The following is a 20,562-nucleotide window of genomic DNA, read 5'->3' as shown; positions in this document are numbered from 1 at the left end:
CCCACCCAAGTGCGAAGCCCGGGGGAGCCCATCAGTCCGCGCCATCGTCGTGGTGGCGGCGTGGCGCTGGCGGGCTATCCTTCGGCGCGAAGCCGAGGCCAGAGCGGCAGAGCCCAGAGGAATTTTTTAATTTGGAAGGCGGAAACGATACGTCGCGCGGCTCCCCGCCGTTGCGTCAGTAGTCCAAAATTTCGGTTTCGGAGCTCCAGCAGACCCCGCTCGGGGAAACAGGCGGTATAGTATAGGAGAAGGAAAGGAGAGAGAGGAATTTTGCGCCTGTGCGTACACCAGAGCTCAACACGGTAGTAATTTCTCAGCATTCCCTGCTTTATTAATTTTGGACCAAAAAATTAGCAGGTACTAATTTCTCAATATTCCCTGCTTCGTTAATTTTGGACTGAAAATATTCAGTGACTATGTTCGTTTGTTTGAAAAGTAATGACTGAAAATACTATTCATTAATTTATTGTAAGAGATAAACATTGCTGAATAGTTGGCAGATTCGACACATAAGTTTAAGCGAACAGAGAGACAGTGGCGTAGCCAGGGGTGCTAGCAGGGGCCATGACACCTCCAATGGTCTGGAAATTTCTTAAACAACCCTGCTTCAGCCATTGTAGTAATAGATATTTGAAAGGAAAGAAATTTTTGTGTACTCTTTGTATTTGGTAATTTTTATTCAATTATAGACTAACTAAGTTTAAAAAATTATCTCATAATATATAATTAATTACTCGTATTAGTTATTTTTTATCTATATTTAATGTTATATAAATATGCATATGGCACAGGCCTCAGCTCCTTCCTGAGATCGGCGGCCGAATCTCAAGAGGAGGCGGAGCATTAAGCTGAGGCGGGACGGGGCCATGGGGCTCCGTTGTTGAGGATGCCTGTGCTGCATAGCGCGGCGCGAAGGGCCCGAGAGGCTCAGGGGAGTCCGGCGGCGGCTGAGGACAAAGCTCCGGCGGCGGCGGCGGCACCGGAACCGGCACCGGCACCACCGCCGGCGGAGAAAAAACGGAGGGTGACGAGGGCGGGAGAGAGGGAGCGGGAGGAGGCCAGGCTCGTGGAGGTCGTCGCGGGGAAAGGCGGCGACGACGAGAGGGAGCGTGGGATGGACGACGGGGACAGCGACGACAAGCTGATAAGCGACGAGGAGGGCAGCCCCCCTGTCCCTGACACGGTGAGCTCTTCGTATGATGTTTAATTGTGCCTGCTGCGCTTCGATTGTGTTGTGCTCTCTAAGATGATTCCGAGAGATGAAATTTGGTTCCACCGTCTATTTTATGCTTTTTCTACGCAAAGGCGTTACCTTCTAGTTTGCTTCCGATCATTCCACTTCCATATGATTTTGATTTAATCTTTGCCTGCTTGTTCTACATATACAGATCCAGGTGGGTAGTTCACCAAAGTATAGAGTCGGGAAGAAGCTTGGGAAAGGTGGTTTTGGCCAAGTATATGTTGGCCACCGCATGTCAGCTACTGGTCCAGGTGCTGTTGAGGTAATAGAGGATTTTCTTTAGTACAAGTCGACTTGGAAAGCTGGAATTGTGGTCTGTATTAGCACCGGAGAGTAAGCCGTCTTCCTTTCTATCTTAGGTGGCACTGAAGTTTGAGCATAGGACCAGTACAGGATGTCACTATGGCCCTCCTTATGAGTGGGCAGTTTACAAGTAAGTCAATCTATGATCTTATGATTTGGGTATGAGAAGGTGCAAGTCTTTCGGAGATCATTCAACTTATGGGTAGCTGATCGGTTTTCATGGTTATTGCACATTTAGCGTCGTCAGTGGCATTCATGGGGTTCCCCGAGTCCACTACAAAGGACGCCAAGGGGATTACTTTGTTATGGTATAACACTTTCTTTGGACTGATGAAGTATTAGCTTCTGTATTTCTGATCGTTTTTAGATACTAGTTAACTTGGTCTTAAAAATTCAGGTTATTGATATGCTCGGACCCAGTCTTTGGGATGTCTGGAATAATAACTCTCACACGTGAGTCATAGTTTTGAGTCCACTTGATATTGACTTTTAGTTTACCATTAATGTCATTCCTTTCTTAGCAGAATGTCATCTCAGATGGTTGCTTGTATTGCTATTGAATCAATCTCCATACTTGAGAAAATGCATTCAAAAGGGTCAGTTAACACCACCGATTATTCTTTCTGTGTAGATCCTTATGCATTTCTTTCATCCACTGGCAAAATTTTAAAATAAAAAAGTTTGGGATTTCAGGTATGTTCATGGCGATATCAAACCAGAGAATTTCTTGCTAGGGACTCCTGGGACACCTGAAGAAAAGAAACTCTTCCTTGTTGATCTTGGCTTAGGTAAGTTAATTTACTTTTTTATCGCTCAACCGGCAGCATCTACGATGATTTGAATTTGTCTGTTCTGTTTGTAGACAACAGATTAAGGCATGTAAATAATTTTGTATTCTTGGATCTTCTGATGGCAGCTACGAAGTGGAAGAAAAGTGCAACAGGGCAACACGTTGAATATGATCAGCAACCAGATGTTTTCAGGTGATCAGATGAAGCTTTTATGATAGGCATCACTTGCATTACCCGTAGCAGGCTAGCACTTAAATGATGATGTTGATTATCCTGTCACATTTCCTGTCCATTTGCTGTTTCCACTCCTGAATCCAGCCATTACACCAGAAATTACCACTGCTGTAAACGGTTTTCACTTTTCAGCCAACCATTACTGCTCCCTGTGCTTGCGAGCTTGCATGTTTCCTTAGCCATATAGAATCAGTACAGTATTTTACTCTTTTTCAGAATCTTGCTGCAGTGAACTTACCTATTCTATTCACTACTGGTGAAGTGGTCCTGATTGGCATGCGTGGTAGTAGCCATTCTTTACTGGACATGGAATCAGTCTCTTAGTCTCTGTTGAGATGGTGCACTCGACATAGTGTCACAGTAGCTAGTAAACCCATGGTCCTTATGCTTCTCATAGTTGAATCAACTGAAGGAGGTACTAGTCTTACTGTTATGTTACATTGTTACTGCTGTTGTTTCAGGGGAACAGTTCGCTATGCTAGTGTTCATGCACATCTTGGGAGAATAGGTAGCAGGAGGGATGATTTAGAATCTCTAGCATACACGCTAGTCTTTCTTCTACAGGGACGTCTACCTTGGCAAGGTTATCAGGTAAAATGTGGATCCTCCAGCCATTTTTATTGGTTTTAGTGATGTATATGTGTACTTAATGTTTATTTTGCATCTACAGGGTGAAAACAAAAGCTTCCTTGTCTGCAAGAAGAAAATGGCTACCTCTCCAAAATCTCTCTGTTGCTTTTGCCCACAACCCTTCAAAGAGTTTGTAGACTATGTGGTCAATTTGAAGTTTGATGAGGAACCCAACTATGCAAAATGTGTATCGTTTTTTGATAGCGTAGTAGGTCCAAATCCAGATGTTAGACCAATTAACACTGATGGTGCTCAGAAGGTATGTTCATATTTTGCATCTGTCATTTAAAAAAAAACATTATTTTGGTTTTGTCTAATCTCCCTTGCATCTTCTCTAAAGCTTATACATCAAGTTGGCCAAAAGAGAGGCCGCTTATTGATAGAGGAAGAGGCAGATGAACAACCAAAGAAGAAGATCAGGATGGGAATGCCTGCAACACAATGGATAAGTGTCTATAATAGCAGACGACCTATGAAACAAAGGTACACTCTTATAGAAGTTTAGTTATTGCTACATATCATGTGTCTGTGGCTGGGCCAAAGTAATTCAACAAATTCACTGGGTACTGCAGGTACCACTACAATGTTGCAGATTCAAGGCTTGTACAACAAATTGAAAAAGGGAATGACGATAGACTGTTTATTAGTTGCATAACATCTTGTTCCAATCTCTGGGCTATAATCATGGATGCTGGAACTGGTTTCGCTTCCCAAGTTTACGAGCTTACACCACATTTCCTTCACAAAGTGAGTGATCTGCACCTTGGTTCATTCTATGTAACTTCTACAAAATAATCACTTTGTCAAGTAAAGTTACTAAGTAAGCTATTCTCTTCTCTACATTGCCAAATCTAATGGTGGTTTGTTTCCATGTGAAGGAATGGATAATGGAGCAATGGGAGAGGAACTACTATATAACTGCGCTTGCTGGGGCAAGCAATGGCAGCTCGGTGGTAGTAATGTCTAAAGGTAAAGCAGCTAAAGCTTGCAGTAGTGTCTTAGTATATGAAATATTCTTGTGACTATAGTTATATCTATCCAGGCACAGCCTACACACAACAGTCCTACAAAGTTAGTGATACTTTCCCCTACAAATGGATAAACAAGAAATAGCGAGATGGTTTCTATGTAACTTCCATGGCTACTGCTGGAAGTAGATGGGCTGTTGTCATGTCTCGTAATGCTGGGTTTTCTGATCAGGTAGCATTTTTTCCACTTCATCAGTCCCTTCTTAGCATTTATTTCTACACTTAGGTTAAGTGGGATATATTTCTTATTGAGCTATTGCCGTTGACTTTCCAGGTTGTTGAACTGGATTTCTTGTATCCCAGTGAGGGAATTCATAAAAGGTGGGACAGTGGTTACCGGATAACCGCAACTGCTGCAACTTGGGATCAGGCTGCTTTTGTTTTAAGTGTACCAAGGAGGCGACCTACGGATGAAACCCAAGAGACACTGAGGACAACTGCTTTCCCTAGTCAACATGTGAAGGTTAACAAGCCTGCAGTACCTCATTCAGTATCTTATCGCAACTGACCGCTGATTCTGACAAAATGCACTCTTGTTTCATTGCAGGACAAATGGTCTAAGAATCTCTACCTAGCATCAGTATGCTACGGTCGTACTGTATCCTAGGTCTTTTCATGTGGAATCCTGTCAGCACCATCTTTTGATGTAGCTAGTTCACTGTAGCAAGTTCTTAATGTGGCTCTGTCTTACGGTACCCTGAGTCTTGTTGTGAAGGCGTCTGCTATCGTTCTTGATTGTAGACTAGCATGTACAGTAGTAAATGTTTTGTAGTTCGTATTAATCATTAATTTAGTGGACATTAGCGGTGTAAGTCTTTTCCAGATGTGCACCTGATCAGTATAACCGAACTCCAGCCTAGTTGTGTCAGGGCCTCAGAAGGTCCCTGCCTGACTGTTAATCTATTATCATGAGGTATAGTTGTCATATTCTCTTTTTGCTGTGCTGGACGATTACATCTTTACAATTACTCATACTACGATTCCATCCAAATAATAATAATAATAATAGTAATAGTAATAATAATAGTAATAGTGCGGTTTCACACCTTGGTACGAGTAGTCACTTTAACTGCTTGGGAATTGCATACAGGAGCTGGGTCTTCATGCACTATTACTAAGTCTTCATGCACTATTACTAAGTCTTCATGCACTATTAGTCTATTACTCCCTTCGTTCCAAATTATAAGTCATTTCAAGAATCTTAGAGTCAAAGTATTTTTAAGTTTGACTAAAAATATAGAGAGAAATATAAAAATTTATGTCATAAAATAGGTACGCTATGAAAATATAACTAATAAAGAATCTTATAATACTTGGTTGGTAATAAAAATGTTATTAGTTTGCTATATAAATTTGGTCAAACTTGAAAAATTTTGACTCTCCAAGATTTTTGGAATGACTTAGAATTTGGGACGGAGGGAGTACTAAACAAAAGGGATCTTAAAACCCTAAATGCAGCTCCTTACTTTATATGAATGGATGAATCGTTGAAACCTGTTTAAAGTACCGTCTGATACTGCAGCTGTTGATTTTTTTTTTCACATCAGATTTTCATACTTGTCTCAGCAGATTCAGGTTCAGAGTATGTAAATGTAGATACTGTGTTAGGAGTACTATCCTTCCGATAACTGAGACCAAATTTGGGTTTTGTCCATTCTGATGTTTAGGCTGACTAACAGTGGCAAATGTGTTGCATACTTTTGCATACTCAGTAAAGGGAAACAAGCCCTGCAGTTGCTGTCTCGCTGAACATTACCAAATGGCATACGAGCATGACAGGAAGACATGGTAAACAAGCACAAGGCAAGCTGCTACCATGATCTGCAGATTCAACGGGATGACCTTCATGGTGTCCATGTTCATAGTCTCCTTTGCCGCTCCTGCTGAAGAGCAGGAAAGGAAGAATTCTGCCGAGATGGCATCGCTGCTGTCTCCTTGGAGATCATCATTGCTGTAAGCTGGTTTGCCAGACACGCTTTTGTAGTGCCCGCACTGCATCCATGGAAACGAAACAGGTCAGTAGCGAGTCCTGAATCATGATGAACAATGGTGTCAGTGATGGCAAACTGGCAATGTGCCCATGGCCTCCCATTTCAGTCTGTATTGTTTGCAGGCCTGGAGTACGGACACTTTTTTTCTGGCCTCCTTTTTAGCTGTGCAGAATGTTTTCAGTTTTCCTAATCTCTGTTGCAATTTCGAGTTTGATGGCAAGATGCATTCATCACCTGTGGTTGGTCCCCGACGGTGACCACGAGGGCGCCGTCAAGGGGCGAGAACCTGGACCAGCCTCGCCGCGAGAAGACGTGGAACGCCGACGCGCCGGGGCAGAGGTGGAGAGCGAGAGCGCGCGAGCACCGCGAGCTCCGTACCAGCATCCGCAGGACGTCATCTTGGCTGATCGGGCCGCCGGACGCGCTGCTGCCGCTGCGTCGGTGCTCGCGGATGCAGAGAAGCGAGCCGTTTGCTTCAGCTTTAGCCAACGGTTCAGCTGCACTGGCTTGCTGCAACTGCAAGGCGTGCAGGAGCTTGGTTGAAGCTTGCTCAAGCTGAGTAAACAAATCATCTGCTTTGTTCCTGTGACCCAGCAAAAATCCAAAGCGTGTGGTGCATCGTGAATTCGCGACAAGCATTGTATTGCCTGAGTTTTGCTATTGACATGGAAAGTTGATACATACCTGATGAATTGGTTGGGACCGTTTCGCAACGGCTGAGTTCCCGCCATTTCTTGGTCCCCTTCGCCCCGCAGCCACCACAGCTCATCCTCATCTCCTGCTCGGATTCCCTCCGTCTCCAGCGCCGGCGATCCCTCCGACCTCGCAGCACGAAACGCTGCCGATAGCAAGCTCGCGTCGACCCCGTGGCCGACCACCTGGAAGCACCCAAACGCGACGGCCGCCGACCTCAGTGCCTCCACCGCGGACCCTCCGCCTCCCTCCACCGACGACAGTGAGTGCAACAGGCGCATGTCGACGACAGGCGGTGCCCAGGCCGCCGCCTTCTTGTTTCTCCGTGGGCCGGGCCTCTCCGGCAGCCGCAGCACTGGGACCCTGGTGGAGCAGCGCAGGAACCTGCCGATATCGTCGTCATCCTGGTGGCACTCACCGTACCCGGACGACCCCGAGCTGCTGCCAGTCAGGACGCCGGTGACCGGGGACGGCGGCGGCGCCCGGAACTCCGGCACCGGCAGCTCCCGGGGCCTCTGAAGGTAGGTGACAAAGGACGCAGTAGACATGAGTGGCAGTATGGTTCTTCTTGGATTATTAGCTCATGGAGTCATGGTGCTCTAGGAGGTCATGGTCATATATATACACGGCTAAGCTTTGAATATAAGAGGTGCCAAATTCTACCAGTTTCTAGTGAATTTGATTTGAGTTCGCCAGTGTAATCGTAGGGACACGAGCGCGTGGTGGTGGCAGCCAAGGACGGATCAAAATGGGCATGAAGTGGGGCTCCAAGCTTGTTTGGCTAGCTTTCTTTGTGTGGTAAAGAGGGACAAGCAGGGAAGGCAGTCGGCAGATGACAGCTCGAAAGAGGGGAGGGGAGGGGATGGGATGGCATGTCATGATGCAGCATCATTGTGCCAGGGGCTGATCCAACTGTATCTGTGTACCATCCGTCCGGATATCGTTTTGTTCTGCGTTCTGTTAAAGATTGTTCTTAGAACACTAAAGCGCTTTTGTTTTTTCGTTGAGCTGCTTTGGTTCGTTCAGTTTTGCGCCATCATGTCGAGCATTTTACTTCTTTATCTTAATTTATTATTAGTACTGTATTATGGAAGGCAGTGGCAGTGTGACCGTGGGATGGAGGGGACCTATTCTCGTTTTCCTCGAAGTATAACACCGCTGTGTCATCAGATACTACCACAAGAGGCAATCAGTAGCACCAGCATTGGCCCTTTCTAGGTATTTTGCTTAAGTAAATTGTTTGAGCTTACATAAACGCAGGTGTGCACTGAAGATTCGGTACAATATGTCGGCAGCACCGGCATTGGCATTATAATTAAGTACGTTTATTTTAAATTTGTATAACAATGCGGGGATAGCTCAGTTGGGAGAGCGTCAGACTGAAGATCTGAAGGTCGCGTGTTCGATCCACGCTCACCGCATATAGTTTTTTTTTTCACCAGTTCAGTTCAGCTTTTTATTGTTTTTGCATGCACAGTTTACATTTTTTTGAAAAAAAATTGTTGGCACAGTTCAGTTCAGCTTTTTATTGTTTTCTGTGTTGCACAGTTCAATGTACAATTTTTTTTAATCTTTTTGTTTGAACAGTTCAATTCTACAGCTGGAGGAGTTTAAGTGAAAAAAACATCAGACGTTGGATCTAGATCCTATAGCCTTAATTAGTGGTTGCATAGATTACACACAAAGCTAGGTTGCATATAATACGTTACTTTTTTTTTTTGGCACATTTCAGTGTACGCTCACCGCTTTTTTTGTGTTTGCACAGTTCAGTGTTTTTTTGCTAGCACAATTCAGTTCAGTGTTTTTCTTGGCTTTTTTTTTTACCGTGTGCGCCTTACACCAATACACCGTCTCTCGCGTTTTATGGCGCGGGATCCTTCATTCGGTTCTTTGACGTCGCCGTAGAGGTCTCATATAAGTTCAAAAAAGAAGAAAAGATCTTATACTTTTTTCTCGTCTGCAACTCAAAACACCATTGGCCTCTGCAGAGCCGCCTAAAGTCCTAAACTCAAAAGGCAACGGTGCTCTCGCGCCTGCTGCACATCCAACAACATTTCCCATCAAACGTCCAGCCTATAGTCGGCTGCTCATCAGCATTACTCAACAGACCGTTGACATACCCTTACATAGCATCACCTGTTGTGTTTCAGTACAATCTCCTGAGTCGGTTTACAGACGCATATCTCATCAACCATCAACATGGCAAACCCCCAGATGCTACAATCTTTATTTCTCTACCGCCTCTTTGGGGGTTTCACTGAGGATGCTCCTCCTGTCGCCTGGCTTCCTGTAGATGTCGTGCGACCTATAACAAATAGAGTGTTCATCAGTATCATGGGATCGTATCATGCCTAGGGATGCTCGCAAGTTGTAAAAGCATCAATCAGCTACTGCACAATTTGATTTAATACCAGTGAAGTGATACCAGGCAGCAATGCCTATTGCCTACTAGTCTACTACTATGTAGCATAGTGGTTCACTTTCTAACGTACCTGGTGGTTTCAGAGCAGACTCCCTTGGTTTTGGCTTGGGGTTTGCAGGCTGGCCATTCTTAGTGAGGAACAACCTGGCTATCCTTGATGGGGCCTTCTGCCTATAATTGTAGAGCATAGTTTAAACAACAGGATTCATTACTGAAAGGGTAAAAAAAAGGTAAATTGTTTGATGCTGACACATGTAGCGAAAGAATTATGGGAAGCCCAGCAAATTTTAACTAGAATGTGATATTGAAGTAAAAAAAAAGATGATGGTAAGGGATAAGATGTGGAAAGTTAAGATGTTAGCATACATCCGTTCTGGTGTCGCCTCTGAAGCACCACCTACAGAACACTCAGTTCCTGCTACTGAGCAACCATCATCAGATATGTTATCTTCACATTCGGCTTCACATGATCCACCAGCCCCTATATTAGAGGGTGAAGTGCGTCCATTACTGATTCCATTCACCACATAATGACTTTGAGGGTATAATGACATTATGCCGCTAGAACATAAATCCCTTACCCGATTGCCGTCGGATCTGTTGGTTGCTGTCATTTCTATATGTTAATGAACTTGGAGATTTGACTTTGTCTTTCAGGAGTTGATCAATTTCCATATCTTTCCGTGATATTGTGTCTTTTAGATATGAAACCTGGACACAAAAATGATTGACTTTTGAAACCAAGATAACCATAGGAGGACGCCAAAGCTAGCTCTAATTATAGTAACTGCCAATATCAACAAACATTATTGACAGTAATATACTTCTCGTGGAGTTTATTATCGATATATGCTGAAGCATAAGTATGCACCATATAAGGTTGAACAAGCATATTCTTCTTTCTTCACTTGAACGAAATTAGTGATAACGAAGAAAACTTCTCCCTTTAAACTAATCACTAAAAATTTAGGTAAAGCTTACTAGTGTTGAAAGCTGAAGTAAAGTTTGTACAAAGGTTACTTCCTAGTGTTGAATGATGGAAACAAAAAATATCTAAATATATACGAGACAGTTGCAAAAACCTGTTCTAGCAGCTCTTTTATATCTTTACCCTCTTTATTGCTTCTTGCGGCACCTAACTCGACTCCAGAAACCCTTTCAGCAAACTTCAATGTGCTTATTGTTTCTAAATATGATTCAGTATCTGGATTAATTTGTACAAACATTAATGTCTTTGCTTGTCCACCTGCATGAAAATAAAAGAGAATTATAATAAATAGTATGTCTACATATATAAACTAGCAACTATTTAGTGTTCTCTTTTTTGAGAAATAATTATATGTTACCTAAAGAGCTTTGTAGAACTTGAGTCAGCTTGCTATTTCGATAAGGGACATGAGCATTTTTCTGTGCCAAAGCAAAAATCACATCACCGAGAGCAGAGAGAGATTTATTAATATATTGTGCTTCTTTTAATCTATCTCCAATTGCTTCAGATCGCTCAACTCTTTCACTCCCAGCAAGATCAATCAGATGTAGACATCCTCTAGTAGTAGATCCATTCTTCAGATCTACCCCTCTAACATGCACAGTTAGAATGCTGCATGCAATAAAAGGTATCAGAACATCATGTCACAAGAATTTTACAGGTATTTACCCTCACATTAATTGGTCTAAAAAAGATATATAAATAGTAGATCCAACTATTCTAAAAAGGTATGTACCGAGATTAAGCTTTGTTTATCTAAAATTATGTATTATTTACCCTCACAGATTATATAATAAACAATGGATGACGATTATGATTCTGTTATCAATTTTTAGAATAATATTACCATTGTGCTTTATCTTAGGGTGGACTACCTAACCACCACCACCACCACCACCACCCCCCGCCCCCCCCAAAAAAAAGCTATAAAACTGGATATCATAAACCTAAATAAATCTATAACTAGGCTATCCAAAATCTAATGTTTTTACTACAATTCAAGCATACAATAATAAGTTTACCATAAAAATTTTGCCACAATTAGACCATATAAACCGTAGATATGAATTATTCCAATTAATTGTCGAAAAGCATAGATTTAAAGCTACAACAAAAACTTTGTACTAAAGCATACCATATTATATGCTCGTTGTGTAGATCTACTCGTGTGGAGTCCAAAAATTGAACTTTCCATTTTATGATTTTCTATGATTTTTCGAAGATTCAACCGAAATAAATAAAAAAACAAAATAAACAAAACCGTGCTATTGTAGCAAACCCACTGTCCCAAACCGCTTGGGGTTATTTGACCAATTTCAGAAAGTTTAGGGGGTAGAATGTCCGATTTTATAATTTGGGGGTGAAGTAGTCCACCCTGGATAGTTTGGGGGTATGTGACTTTTTCCCTTCATCTTACTATCAAAGCATGAAATCTAATAAACCTACTGAAATTAGGTTGTAGAAGAGAAGCATGACAGGACGCCCAATATTCAAGTAACATTGGTTGGTACATACCTGTGAGATCGACTGCTCCTTTCATTTAGAGCTGTTGACCCAACTGCTCTATTTGTTTGTCCAATTTGCATCAACTCTAGCACATCCAATGTTGATTTGACTGGATGTAAACTTGCATCAGGGACAACAAGTCCATTAGGTTGAGATGTACTCCAAATTCCTAGTGTTTCTTTTCGTCAAGATAACATTTTTTTGCATGTCTAATAGTACACAAGTATTAAAAATGCAATAATAAGAGATATTTTAATAGAAAATAAATATTTAGCGAAGGATATCTTTTTTGTGCAATATCATTTGAAAGAAGATCTCGCACTTGCTCATTGTAAATCTCAACCATTTGTACTCCCACCTCATACGAGAAAGCATTCCTTCTACTTAGAGAGATGTCAAACAAGTCGTTTAAAGCTCGATAGTTAACACCCCAATCATCTTTTGATGTGCCTGGCCCACTCTAAGAAAAAACAATGTCAGACACCCGTTAGTAATATCCCTAAGACTATTATCAATTCAACTTGTTTGAGCCCTATACTCTTACCATTGTGTATGTCTTTCCTGAACCAGTTTGACCATAGGCAAAAATGCACACATTAAATCCATCAAGAACTGATCTGATCAGAGGTTGGATATCAGAGAATACTTCAGCTGAAAATTAAGTAAGAAAACTTGGTGAGCAATATTTTCAATTATAGAACTTTTAAATTTTATTAGATTACACCATTAAGACATACCTTGAGAAACATGTGTGTTAAACACTTTGTTGAACTTGAACATACGACACACATCCTTCCCTTGCTTGAAGGGATTTGTGATGAGAATCTCACCATTTTCACCAATATAATCAATAACGGTTGTTTTTCCATCTTGACCAGGAAGAAATGGTCTAACACGACAATAGACTCTGATATTGCCTGAGAGCAAACATTAGAGCGGAAAGGAGAATGTTAAATAGCCATAAAATGTGCTCAAATTGTAAGGTTATCATTTGAGGAACATACCTTTTAGTTCCTGTACCTCATTAAATAGCTTCTGATTTTCAGCAAGAACCTTGTGGTAATTGTCAGCAGCATCAACCAAGCCATTCAAATCATGTCCTAACCAAATTTGACAAGTTAAGAGTAAGATGAACAAAGTATCAGCAAACATACATATACAATAATACGACAACAGAAAACACGAGAACCCACATACCAATGTTAGATATTTCATCCCTCCATTTCATTTGAAGCGTAAACATTTCTTGCTTAATGGACTGAGATGATATCCTTATGTCCTAACATAGTTAAATATTAAAAACTGAGAGGTTAGAACATAAATAAACTAAAAGAAAACCAAAAAAATGGTATAGGAAGATGACAGAACCTTAATGGACAATTTTTGATTATCCATAAAACTCTGCAAAATGTTTGCCTTCCTGCTCCAAAGTTGAGATTTCAGTTGGGAAGCTGATTCAATTTCTTCAACTTTCTTTTTTGATTGCATTAAAAGAAACTCAGCATCCTTAAGTCTCATAGCCATGTGTTCCTCCATCTGCCTGGCTTCTGTTTCCTTTCTTTCACGGTACTGTTCATGCATCCTACTCAAGATCTGTATTTCTTGCTGAAGGGAAGCAATTGTATTTTCTGCATTCTCTTTTTCTTGCATCAGTCGAACCATGTCTTGTTCACCTAGTTTTCTTTTCTCATCAAGTTTTGATTTTTCTACCTACATGAACAAAACAAACAAATTTATGATAATGTTAAATCCAACTACAAGCCCTAAATGTAGTGCAACAACTTATAAGTGATCCTAGCATTATAAGGTCCAACATCACACAACCAATATCTAATTCAGATTTTTATAAATACTGATTCAAGTAAGTAACATGATTAGAAACAGAAAAACAGATGAGGATATTTTGAATACCTCAACTAGCTCAAGTCGATTTACTGTCATCTGAAGAAAGAACGACGTGTCAATATCAAAAGGCAGTAGGTATTCCTGTGAGAATTTTCAGATCATGAACCAATTAAATAGTTACCTCATTTTCTTCATTTGTGCCATTTACTAATGTCTCGAGTGCTTTAATTTTTGAACGGTACTTGTCTTCCCGAGTCTTGATGATGCTATTTTGCTGTGAAAACAAATGATATGTTACAGGAGTTGAATTTCTATGACAATAAATAACGAATACCACACTTACATTTCTTATGTGATCCGCTTGAATAGCAATGCGGTGCTCAATCTCTTGAACAACATTCCTAAGCAAATAAACAACACGCTGAAGCAAGAACAGACCGACATTAGTCATCAATAACAAATGACAAATAAACAATAGCATTCCAGGCAATCTATTTATTGAAAATCACTGAAAATAGACTTACGTGTGGTATTTCTCCTCTTTTCCTCTCAATGCTCTCATCTAGAATGCCATTAACAACTCTAAGAAGTGATTGAGTAGGGGCATTCTGAGAAAAGATTGTAATTAATAAAGGGGCACAGACAAGGGGAAAAAAGCGCAATGATATGATGCGATGCTAAAGATGTTACATCTAAACTTCTTGGATGCATCATCTCTGAAACTTTGGCAGGAGGAAGATCAGTGTAGGAGCCTCGCTTAAGTTGGAAAGCATCATGGACCTTTTGTCCTGCAAAGCAAGGTGAGCATGCTGGTTTGTTATGGGCTTATGGCTTGTTTTGTTCTGTTGATTTCAGAACCATGTTGATTTATTGTAATGAAGACCGGGCTGTGTGCATAGTCATGTTGTAGAGGCTGGAATTAACATTCCATCACATCTTATAAAAAGGGTGAGTGTGACAATAGATTAACACAGAAAAGCACCTAAGCCAAGAAACAAGATCTGAACAGGTAACGTTACTTGGATATTTAAGATAAACAAGTTAAAGGCACTATGAATATGAAACCTTGGCAACATATAGAAGTCTAAACAAGTTAAAGGCACTATGAATATGAAACCATGGCAACATATAGAATTTGTTTGCTCTGAAATAAAAATGCCTGATTGTATGAATTTTGGAAAATATTTGTTATCACTTTATATACGTAAACTTCAAGAGTAAATGGGATATGCCACTGGCAACCAATTATAAATGGAAGCTTAGTTGTTTAAACTCTAACTTAGTATCCAATGCCACAAATGATTATGCTAAAGAAACAACAACATGAGCATACCAGAATGAAGAATGCTTCTTTGTTGAGACTTAGGATCCCAGTGGCCTTTCCATCTTTCCTCCCCAGATCTTTTCCCCGGTGTCATAACCGAAATTATAGGCCCATCAGATTCTTCAAGTTCCAGTTTCCTTCTAAGGGGTGTTTTAGCAGCATTGTTTGTAATATTTTGACCCAATCCTGTAGTTACATTATCTTTTAGAGCCAAGAGACACTCCACCACAGAAGACACTGACCCCTGGAATCATCAAACGGATTAGGGTTAACAAAATAAGGATGAACAGAACCACAGATTCAGTTGACAATTGTGAAGCAAGTCTGAATCGTAATGTAGGAGGTACAATACATCAGCACCACTCAGTACCGTCCCTATGGCCATTAAAAAAAATCTACCTATGAATTATATTCTCTCTGAGAAATGGCACAGACTTTAAGAGGGAACTCTGAAGTCCATGCCATAGGGTGTGAAGCTCTTACAGACTTACAGAATTCTACATCAGAGTTGTAAGATGTAAGAACACTTTGAATTCACTATTCCTTACAGTTCGAGACTTTTCAACCTTTCCAACTGCAACTAAAAGGTTATTGCTGATTTCCAATCAATCATAGTCAAGCTTTGACGGAAAACTCATATATCGGCACAATTGTGAATAGATCTTCATACTGACATAGACCCATCATTGCTATGCAGTGCCTATACAACAGTAGGTCATTATTGCCAACATTAAGGACTGACACCAACTATGCTAACCATTATTAACATACACCTTGGAAAGGAGATGAGAGCACCATTTATTTGGAATGAAACATACTAGCAATCGCTACATATACCAGACAAATCTTCACATGACAGGAGTAACCTCACCTCCTCCAGATCCTTGACACTGAAGCCTGGCAGACCCATTTCCGCAACAAAATAGAGGAATTTCTTCACATTCGACCTCTGATCCGATGCATTACCACCCCACATTTCCTGTAAACAAAGCCTCATGTTTAGATCAGCAAGAGTAGCATGCACCATTAGTTCAGCCTCCCTGAGCTGAGTGAGGTCACCTCCTGAATGCCGGGCATGAGTTTCTCTGCAATGTAGCATAGTGCCGTGCCATCAATAAGGTACTCCCGCAGCTCCTCGTCTGAAGAATCCAAAGGCAAGTCGAACTCAGGCAGCAACCCACCAAGCCAATCTATCACCTCAGCTCTCCGGTTGGCTAGGATTGGTTTATCGCCCAAAGAAGCAAAAATCGTTAGAAATGCACAATACTTCGGGTCCTCAAATTCAAATTTAAATCTCCAAAACAGCAATTAGAAGTTTAGAACAAATACCGCATTTTGCCGACACAAAAATCTGAAAAATTGCTGCATCCCCATTTCAGAAAAAGGGGAAATTGCTACAACGCACTGCATTGCAAATACCTATCAAGAGCACGAGGCTTTTCCGTGAAGCGCCAAACCTGGAGCATAAAAGAGCTGAATCGCCCCCAGCCTACCATTCTTGCCAAATATTAACACATACTAAACGCACGGAACTTTCAAAGATCCAAACTTTGAGCTCCAGGATTTGAATTAGGCGTTAAACCATTCCCCACAGGAAAAAAGAAAGAGAGGGGGATGGCTCAGATCGACGACCATCTCACCTGCATGGAACTCGTGCTCGCCGTCCACGTTCCCCATGCCTCACCGCCGGGGCTTGAGCATGCACAGGACCGAAATGCTGCTCGATCTGGGCCCAGATCGAGCCCTCCGCGGGGCAGCTCGGGTCCGCCCGAATCGAGAGGCTTCAAGGCAATGCGGGAGGCGGATCGACGTGAGCTCGAGGGCTTTTGTCCTGGATTTTCTTGGCCTCTCCTTATCCCTCCTCTCGTCCTCCTCGTGCCGGCCGGAGTTCTGCGCAGCGCTAAGGCTCAAGCAGCTTTCCCTGCAGTGCTGTGAGCCTGTGACTTCTCCGCTTCACTGTGTTTCCTCGAGGGGTCTTTGTCGGGTCGTTAAAGTTCAACAGCTGCTATTGTATTTTTTTATTTAATAATTAATGTCTAATTATAAATTAATTAAATTTAAAAGATTTATCTTACAAATTACTCTTTAGCTGTGTTTTAGTTTTATAAATAGTTTATATTTAATACTATATGTATATATCTAAATATTCGATGTGACAGGAGTTAAACTTTATATGGAGCAACAAAAAGGCTTTGGTTTTGCTTGCAAGTTAAGGCTGGTGGTCACTGGTCAGTGCAGTACCATGCCGTCCCTCCCCAATATCCCAGCTTAAAGCTCGTCTGAATGTACCGTAAGCGTAACTAGCCTTGTACAGTACTTAAGGCTATGGTCTTGTTTACTTCTACCCTAAAATCTAAAATTTTTCAAGATTTCTCATCACATCAAATCTTTAGACACATGCATAAAGTATTAAATATAGACGGAAATAAAAACTAATTATACAGTTTGGTCGAAATTTACGAGACGAATCTTTTGAGCCCAGTTAGTCTATGATTGGACAATATTTGTCACATACAAACGAAAGAGATACTGTAGCAATTTTGCAAAAATTTTGGAAAGTTGTTTAGTTCCAAAATATTTTGCAAAATTGACACTGTAGCTTTTTCGTTTGTATTTGACAAATATTGTCCAATTATGGACTAACTAGGCTCAAAAGATTCGTCTCGTCAATTTCGACCAAACTGTGTAATTAGTTTTTATTTTTGTCTATATTTAATACTTCATACATGTGTCTAAAGATTCGATGTGACGGGGAATCTGAAAAATTTTGCAAATTTTTTTAGGACCTAAACAAGGCCTATATGTCTCTGTTAAACCAGAATTTTGAACGTCGTGGCTCATTCTGAGGTTCCTGTTAGGTAGATAGGGGTGTGGCGTTGTTTTTACAAATTACCGGGCCTGTTTAGATTTGAATTTTTTTTATCCAAAGAAAAAAATTTTTATGGAATTGGAGCCTGAGAACTAAATGAGACCAAAAAATTTTGGACCAAAATTTGGACTGTAACTGTGCACGCACTCCTATGGAAGCCTACCAATAACAACATGCAGCTCAAGTTGTCATTGGTGGGTTTTTATAGGAGTGCGTGCACAATTGCAGCCCAAAATTTTGGCCCCAAAATTTTTTAGCCCCGTTTAGTTCTTAGACCCCAATTCCACAAAAAATTTTCTCTTTAGGTAAAAAAATTTTAAATCTAAACAGGCCCAATTTCAATACTTTTATAGTTCTATTGCGAGGATATACGGCAATGATTAGATTTACAGCTTCGTAACCTTCGAGTCATCACTAATTTATTTCTTCACCTTTTACACCTTTTTTAGACGGTCCACCTAAAGCTATAACAGCATAGCTTGAAATAGCAATATGATTGAGTGATTTAAAAGTAACAACACAGCTGACCAAATAGGCAAAGGAGTGTTCTATAAGTTACAAAATTTAAGTTGTTTTAAATTAGACTCACCCATGCTACTCAAAAGGGAAAAATGACTCACCCCATGCCGGTTAAAATATTGTACTCTCACCATCTTAAAAAAGTTGATTTATAAAGAAATTTAGTAGGGACAGTTCTCATGGACAACCATAAGCACCTATTGCGGATAGGTGACACGTCTCTATATAAAATCATCCAAAGCATGTGGTTGCTGCATAAATTTAGGAGCAATAGTTGAAACAAAAAACTCTACTTTTTTAATGCATCGAATGATTTTACATTGTATGTGTCATAAGTCTACGGTAGGTGCTCAGCCCCATGAAGACCATTTCCACTGATTTTTTCCCCACGAAAACAAAGTCTTATTTATATTTTCTAAAAATTATAAGATGAGAATAAGATCAAAACTAGTAGATTTAAGAGAAGAATTCTTAGGGTTAGTTTGGTAATGCTCCTAATGCAGCTCCTCCTACTCTAGATCTGACCCAGAATTAGGTAACTCCTCTATGCACCTTGATCTAAACGTTTGGCACTGCTTCACGAGTGAATTCTTTCTCTTCCTAGCTTGATGCACAACACCAGATGTTGTTCAGCCTCCACGCGACACGCGCCGATGCTCATGCCATGGAGCAGCAGGTCGGCACAAATCTCCTCCAACTTACCCCCATGGTTGTGGATCGCGAAGAGGAGCAGCATGTAGTGGCGAAGATGACAAGAGATATGGAAAGTGATATGATAGCAAGACGTAGAGGTGGAAGTGTTGTGTAGCAACATTAGGGCATGTATGATGCATCCCTCCTCATCTAGTGTTCAACAACATGTGGAACAACGATGGTGAAGAGGGATGGCGCAGCCATAAAGAGGGTTGACAGACCTCACTTGCCATGGAGAGTTCAGCTCCTTGTCATGTAGGAGTTTGTTGCACTCGTAGTGCTGCTAGTATTTGGTCTGGTCTTGTTCTCCCATTAAGTATCCTTTTGCTCATATAATATTGCTTGATACTCTCTTCCTTCTAAATTAGAAGACGTTTTAAGTTTTCTAAATACATAGCTTTTACTGTATAAGCAGCTTCAGTAGAGGAGCTGGATGAGCCCTACCAAACATCTTAGGAGGAAAAACCATTTTCTAATGAATGATAGAGGAGCCATGTAAAAAAACTAGTTTCTCCTTAAGGCTTGTTCAGTTCCTTTGGATTGAGTAATGATTCTCAGATGAAATAATTTACTAATTTATTCAATCTTGATAGTCTAAAATCTAGAATGGTTCATGGGTCCATTCCAAGTAACTAAACCGACCCTTTAATGTTCCGAGCACAAAAACCTTGTCAAACATGACCTTAAATATATCATTGTGTCTAGATACAACAAATCAGCGGCGACCACGTGACGATGTGTCCTATTCCGTTACGTGTGTGAAGGAGCAGTTTCTTTGTGTTTTTTTGGCAGCACGTGGTCACACTAAAGCGGTGCATGGAGGAACTAGAGAGAGGAGACTAACAATTTGGTGTTAACTTCCTTCTTACATGCAAGATGTTGGCGGGCTCATGATGCATCATTAAGCCGTGGTGAAATCAAGCAAGGAAATTGAGTATTGGGAAAGGTCGAAAAAATTGAGACAACGTCGCAAGCTAATTTGTATTGGCAAGAGAGGTGGCGTAATGTTTTTTTCCCTGATGAGGCTCGGCTAGAGTCTTAGCGATAGGGTGCAAGGCAAAGGTTGGGGCATACATAAGGAACTCAATAGATGGCATGTACTCCCTCCGTCTTATAATACTTGCACATCTAAGTTTAGGCACAAAAACCAAAGTATATATGAAATTATGAAAATACCCTTATAAATATCAAGGCCCCAATACTTCCCTGAGTCGTCGTCCAGTTGTCCCACCAACTTCATGCTCTGGCATAGCTCTATGTTGGCTTCAACCATCCACCATCGACCTTGGCCGAGGATTCGGCGACTAAGGGAAACAAGTGGACAGAAAACATTGGAATGATAATTTTCTATTTTTTAATCCTTTGCTTATGTAGCCAAGCCCCTGTCTGACAATGCGCCTATCACACATCGATCTGGCTGCTATAGTGACTTTTTATTGTGGGAAAAATTGAATGGTAGATGTACAAATATTATGAGACGGAGAGA

General features: G+C 41.0%; 3 protein-coding genes and 1 non-coding gene across 5 annotated transcripts; 2 read left to right on the top strand and 2 right to left on the bottom strand.

Moving 5' to 3' along the window:
* LOC8075560 (casein kinase 1-like protein HD16) lies at positions 700-5,156 on the top strand. The gene is made up of 16 exons (XM_002458428.2): positions 700-1,183; positions 1,389-1,502; positions 1,600-1,673; positions 1,782-1,851; positions 1,941-1,996; positions 2,068-2,139; positions 2,237-2,331; positions 2,460-2,526; positions 3,030-3,159; positions 3,239-3,457; positions 3,539-3,681; positions 3,771-3,945; positions 4,077-4,167; positions 4,241-4,398; positions 4,501-4,689; positions 4,774-5,156. The coding sequence occupies exons 1-14, from the start codon at positions 887-889 to the stop codon at positions 4,309-4,311; spliced, it is 1,674 nt and encodes a 557-aa protein (XP_002458473.1). The 5' UTR covers positions 700-886; the 3' UTR covers positions 4,312-4,398; positions 4,501-4,689; positions 4,774-5,156.
* On the bottom strand, positions 5,810-7,725 carry LOC8062177. The gene is made up of 3 exons (XM_002456300.2): positions 6,902-7,725; positions 6,452-6,800; positions 5,810-6,218 (listed from the first exon to the last, which is right to left on the bottom strand). The coding sequence occupies exons 1-3, from the start codon at positions 7,456-7,458 to the stop codon at positions 5,979-5,981; spliced, it is 1,146 nt and encodes a 381-aa protein (XP_002456345.1). The 5' UTR covers positions 7,459-7,725; the 3' UTR covers positions 5,810-5,978.
* TRNAF-GAA lies at positions 8,259-8,331 on the top strand. The gene has a single exon. It is a non-coding gene; the product is annotated as a tRNA-Phe (tRNA).
* On the bottom strand, positions 8,826-16,963 carry LOC8062176 (kinesin-like protein KIN-14C). 2 transcript variants are annotated; one of them, XM_021457736.1, is made up of 23 exons: positions 16,636-16,962; positions 16,325-16,452; positions 16,055-16,209; positions 15,867-15,974; positions 15,005-15,239; positions 14,362-14,459; positions 14,196-14,279; positions 14,015-14,092; positions 13,853-13,945; positions 13,738-13,767; positions 13,195-13,536; positions 13,024-13,105; positions 12,831-12,926; positions 12,564-12,743; positions 12,371-12,477; positions 12,111-12,286; positions 11,836-12,000; positions 10,679-10,932; positions 10,415-10,578; positions 9,914-10,043; positions 9,699-9,813; positions 9,403-9,503; positions 8,826-9,215 (listed from the first exon to the last, which is right to left on the bottom strand). In XM_021457736.1, exons 3-23 carry the CDS (start codon positions 16,070-16,072, stop codon positions 9,145-9,147), a joined length of 2,727 nt encoding a protein of 908 aa, XP_021313411.1. In that variant the 5' UTR covers positions 16,073-16,209; positions 16,325-16,452; positions 16,636-16,962; the 3' UTR covers positions 8,826-9,144. The 2 variants fall into 2 exon arrangements, with proteins under 2 accessions (XP_021313411.1, XP_021313410.1); XM_021457735.1 differs by lacking the exon at positions 16,325-16,452 and having other exon boundaries at positions 16,636-16,963.

Source organism: Sorghum bicolor, chromosome 3, assembly GCF_000003195.3.
Source record: "Sorghum bicolor cultivar BTx623 chromosome 3, Sorghum_bicolor_NCBIv3, whole genome shotgun sequence".
NCBI classification, from domain to species: Eukaryota; Viridiplantae; Streptophyta; class Magnoliopsida; order Poales; family Poaceae; genus Sorghum; species Sorghum bicolor.
Note: the sequence above shows the minus strand (reverse complement) of the source record. Positions and strands in the feature narration are given on the sequence as shown.

What these genes read in the sequence shown, in the direction of transcription:
- LOC8075560 (XM_002458428.2), top strand. Translation starts at nt 887, where the DNA reads ATGCCTGTGCTGCATAGCGCGGCGCGAAGGGCCCGAGAGGCTCAGGGG. An exon ending in GAGAAAATGCATTCAAAAGG is followed by an intron (nt 2,140 to 2,236) that starts GTCAGTTAACAC and finishes TTGGGATTTCAG; the next exon opens with GTATGTTCATGGCGATATCA. An exon ending in ACACTGATGGTGCTCAGAAG is followed by an intron (nt 3,458 to 3,538) that starts GTATGTTCATAT and finishes TCTTCTCTAAAG; the next exon opens with CTTATACATCAAGTTGGCCA.
- LOC8062177 (XM_002456300.2), bottom strand. Translation starts at nt 7,458, where the DNA reads ATGTCTACTGCGTCCTTTGTCACCTACCTTCAGAGGCCCCGGGAGCTG. An exon ending in GGTCCCAACCAATTCATCAG is followed by an intron (nt 6,801 to 6,901) that starts GTATGTATCAAC and finishes GCTGGGTCACAG; the next exon opens with GAACAAAGCAGATGATTTGT. An exon ending in CCGTCGGGGACCAACCACAG is followed by an intron (nt 6,219 to 6,451) that starts GTGATGAATGCA and finishes CCATGGATGCAG; the next exon opens with TGCGGGCACTACAAAAGCGT.
- LOC8062176 (XM_021457735.1), bottom strand. Translation starts at nt 16,672, where the DNA reads ATGGGGAACGTGGACGGCGAGCACGAGTTCCATGCAG. An exon ending in GGATGAAATATCTAACATTG is followed by an intron (nt 12,927 to 13,023) that starts GTATGTGGGTTC and finishes AAATTTGGTTAG; the next exon opens with GACATGATTTGAATGGCTTG. An exon ending in TGAGGTACAGGAACTAAAAG is followed by an intron (nt 12,744 to 12,830) that starts GTATGTTCCTCA and finishes GTTTGCTCTCAG; the next exon opens with GCAATATCAGAGTCTATTGT.